The 16,685-nt window shown below is 46.7% G+C and overlaps 1 protein-coding gene across 3 annotated transcripts in view; it reads left to right on the forward strand.

Moving 5' to 3' along the window:
* FAAH (fatty acid amide hydrolase) overlaps positions 1–16,685 on the forward strand; it is a 136,476-nt gene that overhangs the window by 40,817 nt on the left and 78,974 nt on the right. For all 3 annotated transcript variants that reach the window (XR_011314865.1, XM_069735884.1, XM_069735885.1), the window contains exon 5: positions 6,493–6,699. Coding sequence is in view for 2 of the 3 variants with exons in the window: in XM_069735884.1 (XP_069591985.1) it covers positions 6,493–6,699 (207 nt within the window). In the remaining variant the exon portion in view is untranslated. The remainder of the gene's footprint in view (positions 1–6,492; positions 6,700–16,685) is intronic.

Here is a 16,685-nt window from a genome sequence, read left to right on the forward strand (position 1 = left end):
GCCATGAAATCAATGGTGCTATATAAATAAATAACCAATAAACCTGGGACCCAGTTTCCAAGATGTAACCTTCAGCTTAATCTTCGAGGACAGCCATACCAAGTCACCAACTCACAGGTCCAGACCCACCAAACATCTCCGATCAGTAACACTCTTATACTTGGAACCCATCTTTCGCAAATTATTAGTCACCCCCTGCCTTATGGTAGAAATGGAGGATGAAAACCGTTCTTCCTTCTGTAACCCAGAAGGACCATTACCATTGAACGAACTAAACTGCCGATGGAACCCATATGCCCCTAGAAATAGGGACTTACTGGTTGATTCCTAACAACGATTATTTACTGCAAATTCAGCCAACGGTAAGTAACCCAGTCCTCTTGATTCTCAGGCACAAAACATCTGAGAGATGTCTCCAAATTCTGATTAACCCATTCAGTCTGCCCATTAGACTGTGGGTGAAAAGCAGAAGAAAAAGACAAATGGATCCCCAGACGGGTGCAAAACGCCCTCCAGAATTTGGAGATAAACTGCGCCCCCCGATCCGAGACCATATCGGTAGCAATCCCATGCAGTCTGATTATTTCCCTGATGAAAATTTGCGCCAGAGATTTGGCTTTAGGCAAAGCTGGTAACGCAATAAAATGAGACATTTTACTGAACCTGTCCACCACCACCAGGATTACAGTGATTCCTGCAGACACAGGTAGATCCGTAATAAAATCGTTCAAGATCTGCTGGGAATCTCCAATGGTAGGAGAGCCCCTGACGGACGAGTATGCGAGGTCTTAGAACGTGCACAGATATTGCAGGCGGCCACATACTCCTGAACATCTTTATAAGCACCATGTCCGGCCAACACCGTATCATGATGTTCACTGAGGACTTAAGACAGAGATTGACTGGAACAAACAATTTACCAAGAGAACAGATAGCAGGGGCGTCCCCCTGAGCATCAGCAACCTCTTTCAAGATTGGAGCATATAGACGCCATCACTACCCCTTTTTGTAGAATAGGTACTAGTTTGCACTTATCTCCTCCCCCAGGGAAGCAGCAGGATAAGGCATCCGCCTTAACGTTTTTGCTCCCCGGCCTAAAAGTAACACAAAAGCCCATCTTGCCTGTCGTGGTGTAAGACGTTTTGCCGACTCCAAGTAAACCAGATTTTTAGGATCTGTGATAACCATCACTGGGTGAACCGCTCCCTCTTTTCAATATGTCAAATGCCTCCCTGGTGGGACTGGACCACTTAGAGAAGTCTGTCCCCTTCTTGGTCATATGTGTGAGTGGTTTGGCTACTACCAAAAAGTTTTTCATGAGTTTACGGCAATAGTTGGAGAAACCCCAGAATCTTTGTAACGCCTTCAAATCCTCTGGCCGATCCCACTCCAATACCACCAGGACTTTCGTGGGATCCATGTGAAGACCGGTGGCAGACAATACATATCCAAGGTAAGGGATCTTCTCAACCGAGAACATGCACTTCTCGGGTTTGACATACAATTTATTGTCATGTAGTATATGTAAGACTTGCCTGACATGTACCTGGTGTGTTTCCAGGTCAGATGAATAGATAAAAATATCATCCAGATATATAACAACGAACCTGTCTACCAGGTGACTAAAGATGTCATTAATAAAGTGCTGATAGGCGGTGGGCTGCATTCGTCAACCCAAAAGGCATCACCAGGTTCTCATAGTGCCCTTCAGGCGTATTGAACGCAGTCTTCCACTCATCCCGCTCCCTAATGCGGATGAGTTATATGCCCCCCTGATGTAGCTGCAGCTTGGCACCAGGAAACAGATTCATAGATTCATAGCACAATCATAAGGATGATGGGGAGAAAGTTCTTGGCTCCCCTGTTCAGAAAACACATCCCCAAAGTCTGACAGGTAATTGGGCACGGACTGGATATCCACCCCTGCCAACAGGGTACCCAAGCAATATCCTTGACAGTATGTACTCCATTTAGCCACCTCCTGTGTTTGCCAATCGATCACTGGATTGTGAAGAGCGACCCAAAGAAGTCCCAGGGCCACAGGTGAGGGCAAGCCCTCAAGCACATAACAGTTTGTGCATATGGTCCTCAACTGTAGCTGTAAGTTATGGGCCACCTGCGTAAAGTGCCCCTGTTTTAGGAGGGTGGAGTCAATGGCAATAATTGGTATAAGTCTGGACAATGTATGTGGTACTAGACCTTGGTCTCCAGGACTAACTATGCGTTGACCAAATTAAACCCCGCCCCACTGTCCAAGAAGGCGGAAACATCCACCTTATTTCCCCCCCACGTGAAAGTTGCAGGTAAAAAAAAAAAGAGCCTTACCCACCAAGGTAATAAGAACACCCGGGATGCAAACCTCCCCACAACCCGGACTCTCTAGTTTTCCAGCAGTTGTTAAAATAGATGTCAGGTAGTACATGTGCTCACAAAATGACCCTCTTTGCCACAACAGAAACACACACCCCCTTTAGAGACCATTTGCTAGGTTGAGATGCCTCACCCACCTGCATGGGTTCCTCAGTCAGCTCAGTACTGACCACTCTCAACCCTGGACCTCCCACCCCCAGAGATGACTCCCTGTGTCTCTGGCGAAGGCGGCGATCAACGTGCATTGCTAGAAAAAACCTATTTTACTCTCACTGAGTGACCCTCACAGAACTGACTACGGAGGGCAGGGTCATTCCACCATGTGTCTGTAGCCCACCGCCGGAACTCGAAGCAATATTCCTCCGCCAGGTGGTCTCCTTGCTGAAGTTGGCATACAGCAGACTCAGCCAGGGAGATGCCATCATACACAAGGCCCAGAGCCTGAAAAAATCCCTTTACTGTTTAGAGTGACTGTTAGTCAGATGGGAGAGAAAATGCCCATGCTTGGGTGTCTTCCTGAAGGAGCGAGATTATAATCCCCACCCGTTGCTTCTCTGTACCTGAGGACACTGGATGCAACCAGAAAAACTTTACAGGCCTCACGGAACACAACACACATGTCAAGCCTCCCAGAGAACCTGTCCGCAACGTGACCTTGGGCTCCACAATGGTTTGCCTGGAGGGCGAGTTCCCCACAGCAGATGTATCAGGCTGCTGTAAAACCGCTGTGTGCAAATCGGCCACCTTCAAACTGAGAAATTGATTACAGTCTGAGTTAATGTCGCAATTCAACTGGCGAGTGACCTGGAACCAGGGGTCACCTTTTCTGGCCCTAACACTAGGGGGTGCCCTAGCTCACCCGGCTCCCCAGGATACTTCAGATGGCGATGATGCTGGGGCCTTCGCCCTTGCCTTATCTCCTACAACAGCCCTACGTCTGACCCCTTCCCACCTGGGGAAGAGAGGCGCTATTGTGTACCACAGTACACCAACCCAATAAACAGGGGGTCAGAGACCAGGGTATAAAGAAAACTCAACACACAAATATACACTCACATATAATAGAGGTATTCACCAGAGTGGGTAGGGAGGGGAAAGAAAGTAAAACGGGAAAGGATAAGGAATTTCCAAGTGTACAAACCAAGCAACAGTCGCAAATAAACTCCTCCAGCTCTTCTTTTCCACACCAGCTTCTCTCACTCCAGATCTGTGTAGCAAACGCTAACTCAGACAAGGACCTGGTAATCGAGCCCAGATTTTAGGGTATGTGCACACGTTGCGGATTCGTGTGCGGATTTTCCACGCAGAATCTGAAAAATCCACAGGTAAAACACCCTGCGTTTTACCTGCGGATTTACTGCGGTTTTTGTGTGGTTTTCACATGAGTTTTTACACCTGCGGATTCCAATTATGGATCAGGTGTAAAACGCTGAAAAATCAGCACAAAGAATTGATATGCTGTTGAAAATAAACCAAATCGTTTCCGCACGGTATTTTCCGCAGCATGTGCACTGTGGATTTAGTTTTCCATAGGTATACATGGTACTGTACAATACATGGAAAACTACTGCAAATCCACAGTGTTAAATCCACTGCGGATCCACAGCCAAATCTGCAACGTGTGCACACACCTTTATAGGGAAGAGGAGTGGTTAACCGAGCACAGCTGAATTCAGGAATTTCCAATATGGCCGATTAACCTCTGTTCTGTCAAAGAAAGAAACACGTTTAATACATTGAAGAAGTGCTTCTTCTCAGCGGCGGCGTAAGAGCCACCAGTCACTGCGGTCTTCTGACTCCTCTCTGTTTCGGTAACCCCTTGACATTATTCTTTTCTGGGCTCACTCGCTCCCTCCTTTGCTCTTTTCTAGGCTCTCACTCTCATATTTACTCTTTTCTTAGCTTACTTGATCACTACCTCCCTTGCTCTTTTCTGGGCTCATTCGCTCCCTCCCTTAGTCTTTTCTAGGCTCACTCGTTCCTTCGCTTACTCTTTTCTGTGCTTGCTTGTTCCCGCTCGTACTCTTTTCTGGGCTCAATTGCTCCTTCCCTTACATTTTTCTGGTCTTGCTCGCTCACTCCTTCCCTTACTCTTTTCTGGGCTCGCTCACTCCCTCCCTTGTTCTTTTCTAGGGGCACTTGCTCGAACCCTTATTCTTTTCTGGGCTCTCTTGCTCCCTCCCTTACTCTTTTTTTTTTTTTTTTTTTTTTTTTTTAGGTTCTCACTCCCTCCCTTATTATTTATTATGTTCCCTCGCTCTGTCCCTTGCTCTTTTCTGGGCTCACCCTCTCCCTCCCTTTTTCATTTTCAGTCTCTCTCGCTTGCTCCCTACCTCTTTTCTAGACTCTCGCGCTCTCCCTCACTGTTTTCTGGGCTCCCTTGTGGAGCACCCCCAGACGCAGGGCCGCGGGTTACTCGGTACCGGTCCTCTCGGTCTCAGTTCTAGGATTGTCACGGTGGCTGGACCCGGTCCGTGACCCTGCTAAGGGGCGTCCAATAAAAGGGATGATGAAAGTCGGCTAAGGTTTCGTGACGCCACCTGTGGTATTCGGTCAGGGTGACCGACGCTGCTTGGGGCCCACTGGTGTGATGTGATGGCAGCTGGATGGTATACCTTCCCACAGGTGAAGTATGTCCCCAGGGCTTCCCAGTAGTGTAGGTGGTGATGATGTGAGGTGCAGGCAATAACGAGGACACAGGGGTGCAGTCTCTTTACCTTTTACTGAAGGCTTCGGGATCCTCAATCCAGAGCACAGTTAACAGGGCTGTCTGAGACCGGCCGGTCCGAAGGCACATCCAGAGTTCCCTTTGCAGGTGCCTACCACTAGCGCCTGTGTGTTGTAGTTCTTCCCTGCTGAGCATTCAGGATAGTCCTCACAACTTCTGTTCTCGTTCTTTCTCTCTCCGTCCCCCAAGTTTATCTGGATAGGACGCACCCGTATGACGGGAAGGCTCTGAGCTATTCTGGGACCCTAGAGACGCCCCTCTCCACGCTTGCCCCCTATGTCTGCTTAGGTGATGTATGGTAGACAGCCAACCTATAATTAACTGTCCTGCGGTATTTGAAGTAAGGCATAGAGTCAGTTACTTCCTCGGTGTTCCGGACACCGGCTACCCTTGCTTGCTCCCTCCCTTACTGTTTTCTGAGCTCACTCGCTCCCTCCCTTACTCTTTTCTGAGCTCGCTCGCTCCCTCCCTTACTCTTTTCTGAGCTCGCTCCCTCCCTTACCCTTTTCTGAGCTCGCTCGGTCGCTCCCTCCCTTACCCTTTTCTGAGCTCGCTCCCTCCCTTACTCTTTTTTCTGGGCTCGCTCCATCCCTTACTCTTTTCTGGGCTCGCTCGCTCCCTCCCTTACTCTTTTCTGGGCTCGCTCGCTCCCTCCCTTACTCTTTTCTGAGCTCGCTCGCTCCCTCCCTTACCCTTTTCTGAGCTCGGTCGCTCCCTCCCTTACCCTTTTCTGAGCTCGCTCCCTCCCTTACTCTTTTCTGGGCTCGCTCGCTCCCTCCCTTACTCTTTTCTGAGCTCGCTCGCTCCCTCCCTTACCCTTTTCTGAGCTCGCTCGGTCGCTCCCTCCCTTACCCTTTTCTGAGCTCGCTCCCTCCCTTACTCTTTTCTGGGCTCGCTCCCTCCCTTACTCTTTTCTGGGCTCGCTCCCTCCCTTACTCTTTTCTGGGCTCACTCGCTCCCTTACTCTTTTCTGGGCTCACTCGCTCCCTTACTCTTTTCTGGGCTCGCTCCCTCCCTTACTCTTTTCTGGGCTCGCTCCCTCCCTTACCCTTTTCTGAGCTCGCTCCCTCCCTTACTCTTTTCTGGGCTCGCTCCCTCCCTTACTCTTTTCTGGGCTCACTCGCTCCCTCCCTTACTCTTTTCTGGGCTCGCTCCATCCCTTACTCTTTTCTGGGCTCGCTCGCTCCCTCCCTTACTCTTTTTTCTGAGCTCACTCGCTCCCTCTCGTTCTTCTCCCTTGCTCCCATCGTCTTGACCTCTCTGTTCCTGGGGCACCCAAAGGCAAGGACTTGATAACTGCAAATAACGTTTGTGGGGGCTATCATCTCCACAGATGTGATGGGGTGGGTCCTGGCTGGCGCTATGTGCACTAATTTACTGTTCTTTCCTCGCAGCTATGACTGCAGTAACCCCATGTATGGACAGACCCTCAATCCGCTAGACCACAAGAAGACGCCTGGAGGCTCCTCTGGAGGGGAGGGCGCGCTCATCTCCGCACAAGGCTCCATTCTGGGCTTTGGTTCAGACATTGGGGGGAGCATCCGCTTCCCGTGTGCTTTCTGTGGAGTCTGTGGCTTCAAACCCACTGGAAACCGACTTAGGTGAGTTCTGTGTGGTGCCCAAAGCTTTTCCACAGTGACATTTAAATATAATAGCAATACTAAGGAAGGTGGTTGATGTGATTCATAGTCCTACAACTGCAGAGGGCCTGAAGTACCAACATTGATCAGCAGATGGCGCTGCAGTCCTAATATGAGAACTTTATATACACAGTACCATGCATGTACAGCTGTGCTGTGCAAAAGCTTTAGGCCAGTGTGGAATAAGTGCTGCGGAGTCAGAAGCTGCCAAGAATAACAGGGTTAATGGTTAATTATCAATTCACAAGATGCAAAGAATGAAGAAAAAAAGGTAAATATAAAAATAACAGGTGGTGGCAGCGAGTAGCTTTGCTGTAATAGTGGAGCAAGCAGTGACCGTAATTGGGGTATATACATATTCCATGCGTTGGAGTCGGAGGTATATACAGTTTGACCAAAAGTTTACACACCACGGCAGAATTTTTGCTTTCTTGGCCTTTTTTCAGAGAATATGAATGATAACACCAAAACTTTTCCTCCACTCATGGTCAGTGGTTGGTTGAAACCATTTATTGTCAAACTTCTGTGTTTTCTCTTAAATCCTAATGACAACCCAACACATCCAAATCACCCTGATCAAAAGTTCACATACCCCATTTCTTAATACCGTGTATTGCCCCCTCTAACATAAATGACAGGTTGAAGTCTTTTGTGGTAGTTGTGGATGAGGTTCTTTATTTTCTCAGATGGTGAAGCTGCCCACTCTTCTTGGCATAAAGCCTCCAGTTCCTGTAAATTCCTGGGCTGTCTACCATGAACTGCGCACTTGAGATCTCCCCAGAGTGGCTCAATGATACTGAGGTCAGGAGACTGAGATGGCCACTCCAGAACCTTCACTGGGTTCTGCTGTAGCCAATGACAGCTCGACTTGGCCTTATGTTGGATCGTCCAAGTACATCCCAAGCGCAATGTGTAATTGTCCGGACGATAGGTGACGGCAGAGGGCTGTTTGTGACAAAAAGATAAGTGGGTGGCTCGGCTAGGACCTCCCTGGCTGTGATCTTTCACAATTGGTGGCATATTATAGAACATCAGTGATCTGGTTTGATTAGTGGTTTGCCAAGGCAAACAGGATCATGGGGTGCATTAAAAGAGGTCTGGATACACATGATGAGAGCATTATACTGCCTCTGTACAAATCCCTAGTTAGACCGCACATGGAGTACGGTGTCCAGTTTTGGGCACCGGTGCTCAGGAAGGATATAATGGAACTAGAGAGAGTACAAAGGAGGGCAACAAAATCAATAAAGGGGATGGGAGAACTACAATACCCAGATAGATTAGCGAAATTAGGATTATTTAGTCTAGAAAAAAGACGACTGAGGGGCGATCTAATAACCATGTATAAGTATATAAGGGGACAATACAAATATCTCGCTGAGGATCTGTTTATACCAAGGAAGGTGACGGGCACAAGGGGGCATTCTTTGCGTCTGGAGGAGAGAAGGTTTTTCCACCAACATAGAAGAGGATTCTTTACTGTTAGGGCAGTGAGAATCTGGAATTGCTTGCCTGAGGAGGTGGTGATGGCGAACTCAGTCGAGGGGTTCAAGAGAGGCCTGGATGTCTTCCTGGAGCAGAACAATATTGTATCATACAATTATTAGGTTCTGTAGAAGGACGTAGATCTGGGGATTTATTATGATGGAATATAGGCTGAACTGGATGGACACATGTGTTTTTTTTCGGCCTTACTAACTATGTTACTATGAGTAATCATTCCTGCCAATGAAAGCTTCCACAGTTCTTATGTGCAGAGTTTTGAGGAATCGGACTAATGTTTTCTATCGGAGACATTGCTGTACGTGCAGCTGTTACCCCCTTCTCTTGTTTCTGTCCTGTCTTGTGTGACAATTATGGCTACGGAGGGAAAGCCCTGGTACAACCAGCAGACCAAGGATGTTCTTACTACCCTCGGTGCGCAGGTTAAGAGATGCGGTGACGGACAGGAGGCAGAGCAAGGGTTAACAATGGTGAACACGTGAATAGTACGCAGGGTTAAAGAACAGCAGGAAAGGCATGAACAGTTCTTGTTGGGTGAACTCCTTCTGTCAGTCGTCTCTTAGGACGTGGTGGATCACAGAGCAGGTGATGGCGCCCACAACGGCCGGAGCAGAGAAGACACCAAGCAGCATGCTGTGCTACAGGGAGCAGCAAATGAATCTCCAACATTACAAAGGTTATTTAGAATAAACACAACAGTCAAGAACTCAAAACATATAAAAACATATCAACTTGTCCATGCACCATAGTGGGGTCAGCCAGCGGACAATAGATTATCAGCAGATCACGGGACGCTAGTACAGATAGTCCTATTATCACAGACTGTGGCGCCTCGTCAGTGTGGTCTCAGCACCGTATATATCACACTATAGATGTGTATATATTATATTATTGTGATGCAGTGACCCCTGTCACAGCTGGGGGCGCTGTGTGCTCAGGATGTGCATGGAGGGGATCTGTGGTTATGAGGTCCTGACCGGCAGGATTGTAATGGCCGGTGTGTGTCGCAGGGGGAGTCTGCGCTGTAAGGCGACTTTCACACTAGCCTCGTTCCACGCACGTCACAATGCATCATTTTGAAGAAAAACGCATCCTGCAAAGTTGCTATGTTAAAGTTGCCCTCAGGATGCGTTTTTTCTCCATGGACTTTCATTAGCAACGCATTGCGATGGATGCAACGTGTTTTTGCATGCTGCACACACTGGGGGCAATATGCTGGAGACACTGGGGGCGATATGCTGGAGACACTGGGGGCGATGTGCTGGAGACACTGGGAGCGATGTGCTGGAGACACTGGGGGCGATGTGCTGGAGACACTGGGGGCGATGTGCTGGAGACACTGGGGGCGATGTGCTGGAGACACTGGGGGCGATGTGCTGGAGACACTGGGGGCGATGTGCTGGAGACACTGGGGGCGATGTGCTGGAGACACTGGGGGCGATGTGCTGGAGACACTGGGGGCGATGTGCTGGAGACATGGGACAGGATTGGAGACAGGTCCTGCAGGATCATGGGGCAGGATGGGGAGATCATATGGGGTAGAATGGATACTCATGAGGGCAGGATGGGAGAACATATGGCTGGAGCCAGGAATGAGATACACGGGGCCAAGATGGGGAATATTATTACCATAGGGGCTAATTAAGGGATGTTATTACTGCAGTGATGTATTTATTTTATTTTTTGAGGACACTGTTTTAAATGGGCGGGGGCGGTCCGGTTACTGTGTAGAGTGACACTGTCACCTTTTTTTTTTCTTATGGTGTAATGTAGAAGTTGGGAAAAATTAAGTAATGTGTTCTACAAGCGGAGCTCGAGATAACTGTTATTTCCTGCAGAGACGAGTCCTGGCTGGATGAAGTGATGGCGGTCTGTGCTGGATGAAAGATGAAGGACTTCACCTAGAGACGTCACTGGTGAGTCAGTGTTACCTATACACTGTATACTATATACTGAACTGAAGGGTAAATTGACTAGATCAATGGATGTTTGACAGGTTATAGTTTCAAGCAGCAACTATTTTTCTGGAATAATCTGGTTCAGGTATATGATGACCCCGTCGCATGACCAGGGGGTCCACAGTGTCTGAACAGCCCGGGGCCCTGGCTACCATTAATCCACCCCTGGACTCAGTGCTGTAAGTAACAGCTCGCACTCAGCCTGTACGGGCCGGAGGTGTCTGCACTGCTTAAAAGGAACCTGTCACCCACAAAAACGCTATTAACCTTCAGGTACACTGGTGTGAAAAAATGTTCACCCCCTTCCTGATTTACTATTCTTTTGCATGTTTGTCACACTTATGTTTCCAATCACCAAACAAATGTAAATATTAGATAACAATGACACAAGTAATCTCAAAATGCAGTTTATTAATGAAGGACTTTATTATTAGGGGAAGAAGAAATCCAAACCTACAGGGCCCTGTGTGAAAAAGTGATTTCCCTTCTTAAAACATAAATTACCTGTGGTTTATCACATCTTTGGGAAGCTGAGTTCACATTCACTAGCCATACCCAGGACTCCCAGAATCATGGAATCATAGAATGCTAGAGTTGGAAGGGACCCCCGGGGTCGTCGTGTCCAACACCCCACTCAATGCTGCAGTCAGAAAACCATCTCAGACAGCTGTCTGTCCAGCCTCTGTGTGAAGACTTCCATTGAGGGAGAACTCACCACCTCTCGTGGCCGCCTGTTCTACTCACTGATCACTCTAATATCTAATCTGCATCTTCTCCCATTCAGCTTCATTCCGTTGCTTCTCGTGTTTCTATGTGCAGATGAGAATAATGATGACCCCTCTACACTGTGACAGCCCTTCAGTTATTTGTAGACAGCTATTAAGTCTCCTCTCAGTCTTCTTTTTTACAAGCTAAACATTCCCAGATCCTGTAACTGTTCCTCATAGAACATGGTTTGCAGACCAGTCACCATTCTGGTTGCTCTTCTCTGAACTTGCTCCAGTTTGTTGATGTCTTTTTTAAAATGTGGTGCCCAGAACTGCTGGACCCAGTATTCCAGGTGAGGTCTGACAAAAGAGGAGTAGAGGGCGATAATGACTTCACGTGATCTAGACTCTCTGCTTCTCTTAACACATCCCAGAATTGCATTTGCCTTTATTGCTGCTGCATCACACTGTGATCTATTAGTATACCTGTGTTTTCACATGTGCTGTTTCTTAGCCCCATTCCTCCCATTCTGTATATGCTTTTTTCATTTTTATTGCCCTGATGTATTACTTTACATTTTTCCCTGTTAAAATCCATTCTGTTAGTTGCTGCCCAATGCTCCAGTGTATTTATATATTTTTGAATCCTCTCTCTCTTCTCTAGTATTAGCTATCCCTCCTAGCTTTATGTCATCAGTAAATTTAATCAGTTTACCCTTAATTCCTTCATCTAAATCATTGATAAAGATGTTGAACAGTACAGGACCCAGGACAGAACCCTGTGGTACCGCACTTGAGACATTCTTCCAACTGGATTTGCAGCCATTTACGACCACTCTTTGGGTCCGATCACTAAGCCAGTTATGAATCCACCTAACAGTTGCCTTGTCCATTCCATACTTAGTCATTTTTCAATAAGGGTGGCGTGAGATACTCTGTCATATGCTTTGCTGAAGTCAAGATATACTATATCTACAGCATTTCCCTGATCCACCCAGTCAGTGATTCTGTCATAGAAGGAAATTAAGTTAGTCTGACATGACTTATTAGTTACAAACCCCTGCTGACTCTGGTTAATCACTTCATTCTTATCCAGATACTTACATACATGTTGTTTAATAATTTGTTCAAAGATCTTTTCTGGTATAGAAGTCAGACTCACTGGCCTATAGTTCCTTGTCTCTGTTTTCTTCCCCTTTTGAAGATTGGAACAACATTTGCTCTTCTCCAGTCTTCTGGGACTTCTTCTGTTCTCCAAGAATTTTTAAAGATTATGGAGAGTGGTTCAAAAATTTCTTCTGCTGTCGCCTTCAGTACTTTGGGGTGAAATTCATCTGGATCTGGAGACTTGAATTAATTTATATTAGCTAAGTATTCCCTCACTATCTTTCTGTTTATAGATAGCCTGGATTCTTCTATTCTTTCAATGCCACACCTGTTCTCAAGCAAGAAATCACTTATATAGGACCTGCCTGACAAAGTGATGTAAACCAAAAGATCCTCAAAAGCTAGACATCATGCTGCCATCCAAAGAAATTCTGAAACAAATGAGAAACAGAGTAATTTAGATCTATCAGTCTGGAAAAGGTTATAAAGCCATTTCTAAAGCCTTAGGACTCCAGCGAACCAGAGTGAGAGCCTTTTTGCACAAATGGTGAAAACATGGAGTAGTGGTGAGCCTTCCCTGAACTGGCTATTGAACAAAATTACCCCAAGCTCGCATCGACGACTCATCCAAGAGGTTACATAAGACCCCAGAACCCCAGAGGTCAGTGTTCATGACTCTACCGTGAGAAAGAAACTGGGCGAAAATGGCCGTATGGCAAAGTTCCAAGATGAAAACCACTGCTGAGCAGTAAGAACATAAAGGCTCATCTCATTTTTGCCATAAAACTTCTTGATGATACTCAAACTTTTGGGAGAATACTCTGTGGACTGTTGAGACAGAAGTTGAACTTTTTGGAATTGAATGTCTCATTACATCTGACGTAGAAGTAACACAGCCTTTCAGAAGAGGAACATCATTCCGGGGTGCGTGGGCTGGCTGCTGAACAGTCGCACACCAGGAGCTCCTGAACCGATTTGAAGCTAAATGGGTTTTTCATCGCTCTATTTAGTTATTTTTTTTCCCCTGTGCAGCCCACCCAAGTATACTCCACGTAGGGACGTCTTTGGTACACCGCGGGTGTCTCTCAAGCCCTCAGGGTCCCGTGTCCTGGCTGGTGTGGGAGGACAGTGGAGAGAAGAAACGCCATCTTGGGACCTGTCGCGCTACATGAGGAGCTACTTACTGGAGGTTCTGGACCCAGAGCGCTGGCCTCGCTGCCTCCACGCCCATTAGCGACGTTCGGTGCCCGAGCCCACTGCTCAGATCCGGGATCCAGACTTCACAGGTACGTCCATCGCCCGTGGTCTCCTACATCACCCACCTCAGTTTTCCTGTGCTGGTGAGTCCGGCGGTCTCGGTGGCTCACGGGCGGCTGGGGAGCAGACTCGGCTGCTTGCTTGTTGCGGTACACGTCGCCTCTTCAGTCCCGGCCGGTAGTGACTTGGAGGCCCCTTCTCTTTTCCCACCATCCGCCGCCATCTTGGACCCCTGTAGTTGGTGCCGCAGGTGCTGCAACCTATAAGAGAGGGAGACTTGTTACCCTCCAGTGAACCTCTTGGTCGCCTGGATCGGGGGTATGCCTCCTGCTGCCCCACACCCAATAACAATAAGCACACCGTCTATTCTCTGTGGGACTTTCCGCTGGAGTCAGTCAATTCTCAATACTTCTAGTAACCATATACTCCCGGACGTGGTCAGTATCTCCTGCTGCCTCATACCTAATAACCAGGCACCTGTACCTGCTGCGACCAGTCTATTCCTCTAGTTAATAGCCACACACTCTGCTGATACTTGATTGTCCGGAACAGGAGCTATAATTCTCAGGACTCCTTGCTAGCTTTAACATAAGGAGCTCATCGGCCCTTTCAATTGTTCAATTGCTCTAAGACTCTTTTTATTTACTTTTTTTGGATCTCTAAAATCAAGGCTGTCATATCACTTATTTTATTTTTTTTTGTTTCCATGCTCCTCCAGCGACACCTAGTGCTCTTGCTAGGTACTACGTAGCAAAACTCATTATAATGCATACTTAATCATACCTTTTATATGTCCAAGTTGTAAACAAAGCCTCTCGCGTTATTAGGACCTTTATAATGGTCAAATCACAAAAAGAACGTGAAAAAACAGCGAACAAAGCCATTGCAGACGAACAGAAAAAAAATTCTCATGGGGATTTAGACAAATATCTAAATAAAAAATCAGATTTCTCTCAAACCTCTGCAAGAAGATCTCTTAAAAAATCTTCTTTCGATAATCTAGTCGATTGTGACCTTAGCGGAGACGACTCAGACAGCGACTCCATGATGGAAGACGCAGCGCCCATCTCCAGAGCTTTTATGAAAAAATTATTGGCTCAAAATATGAAGCCCATTCTGGCCGAATTATCGGGTATGCGCTCAGACCTTCAACAACTGGGCCATAGAGTCGAAGTGTTAGAATCTGCCAATACAGACACCGTCGACGCCTTAAATTGCCTCAATGAGCAAATCCTTAAACCACAACACCTCAACGCAGCATTACTATCAGCAGAGGAGCAGGAGAAGAAGAAAAAACATCCGCAGAAGAGGCATCCCTGAGTCCTTCGCACATGAAGCTCTGGAAAAGGAAGCCCAGGAAATTTTTGCCAACCTCCTTGGCCAAGACAGGGCTGCCACAGTCATTATCGAAAGAATTCATAGGGCTCTGAGACCTAAACCAAGGCACGATGAGCCCCCAGAGACATCATTTGTGGCCTCCTCGGTTATGTGGATACAGCAGCCATCCTAGCAAGCGCTAGAGAACAAGACACAATCTGGTACGACAATTCCCAACTTCAACTATTCCAAGACTCCATCTACTCTTTCTGAGAGAAGAACCCTCTGACCCCTTCTTTATAAATGGCTGTTTCCCTTTGGTCTTTCTGTTAACATAGGAGGCCAACAGATCTCCCTTCGTTCTCCGGAGGATCTCATCAAGGCTTGGGACTCCTCAGGCATCCCTCCAATTGAGTTCCCTCCGATTGAGTTGCCTTCTTGGTTGCCGATCGACAACAACTGGAACTTGCCTTCACTAACTAGACCGCAGGACCGCTGTCAGAAGAAGAAACCTGCCTCTCCAAAACTCAAGAAACAGGACTCTAAGAAACACCCACCGTGATTTAATAATTCTATAATATTGTTTGTGCTCTGCATTTGTCTATAGTTTTTTGTGTAATTTGCCTTACACTATGGTTCAATTGCTTCTAATAACATTTTGTCTGTAAGTTAATCCCCTTTTCCTTCTTCTCCTTTACTTTCTCTTTTACTCTAGTTTACGACCACCTCGCCTTTGTCCGGGTTCCTTTATCCCCCCCTGTGTTAGGCCAGCTAATGTTTGTCATGTTTGTTTATTTTGTTTTCCTCTTTTTTCAGGTCCTTAGCTGAGTCCGAACTCTTCACGAATTATGCTAACTACGAGTAGTCAGATTGGTCCGGGCTCCGTCACTTTGGCTTCATTTAATGCTAAACGTAACCAAATCCTTAACCTCTTAAGAAAACAAAATTCGCAAATTGTCTTTTTTCAGGAAACTCATTTTAAAGTCGGTAGAGCCCCCAATACGTCATTTTCTTCTTACCCCATCTGGTTGAATAGCTGCAGCTCCTCCTCCTCAGAAGGCGCGAGTATCGCTCTCAGAAAAGGTCTCACATTCTCCTTAAAAGATAGTTTAAGTGACCATGAGGGCCGATATATTTTCGCCAAGGGATGGCTTGCTAACACTATGGTCACCTTTGCGAACCTATACGCCCCCAAATATTCATCAAGTATAATGAATCACAAATACGTTAGACACTCTACAACTCTTAAAGAAGGGCTTCTGATTGTGGGGGAGACTTCACCCGAACATTCCAGCCTGAAGCGGTACCGCTCCCATCTTGCATGTTTTAAGACGTAAACTTTTGGATAAATTAGACGCTCTACAACTCATAGACCCTTGGCGCCTTCTTCACCCTACCACAAAAGACTACACGTTCTTCTCCCCTCCCCATTCCTCGTACCACCGAATTGATTGTCTCCTAGTCCAAGCTCAAGCCGTACAACTCATAAAAGACGCTAAAATAGGAGTTATCACTATCTCCGACCATGCACCTATTTTTATAGATTTCATTATCAACACATTACCCCGCCCGGCCTGTCATGGAGATTTAATGAATCTCTCCTAGATATCCCAAATAACATTGCAAAAATAAAAACCATACTTTCGCAGTACTTTCCTGAAAATATAATTGAAAACCAACTCACCCCTAATATTTGGGAGGCCCATAAAGCGGTACGTAGAGGGGAACTGATTTCTATCGCTTCCTATTGTAAGAAACAAAGAGATAAAGAGATTATGTCGCTCCTACATCAACTCTGTATTGCAGAACGTCTCCATAAAAAATCGGCTTCTCTGAATTCTCGGCAGGATCTCACCACTCTCCGAAGCCCATTGAAAGACTTGCTAAACGCCAAATCTGCAAAAGTGTTTCTACATTGCAGACATAGGTTTTATATGCAGTCAGCTTACTTCCCAATTGCTCAAGAAACAGAGAGATCATTTATAAAACATATCTATACTAAAGCTGATAAGAGAGTGGCGGGATCCGACGAGATTGCTGAAACTTTCAGTCAATATTACGAATCCCTTTGTAACCTAGACACATGAGAATGCTCCGC

This window comes from Ranitomeya imitator, chromosome 8 (assembly GCF_032444005.1).
Source record: "Ranitomeya imitator isolate aRanImi1 chromosome 8, aRanImi1.pri, whole genome shotgun sequence".
In the NCBI taxonomy this organism is placed as follows: domain Eukaryota; kingdom Metazoa; phylum Chordata; class Amphibia; order Anura; family Dendrobatidae; genus Ranitomeya; species Ranitomeya imitator.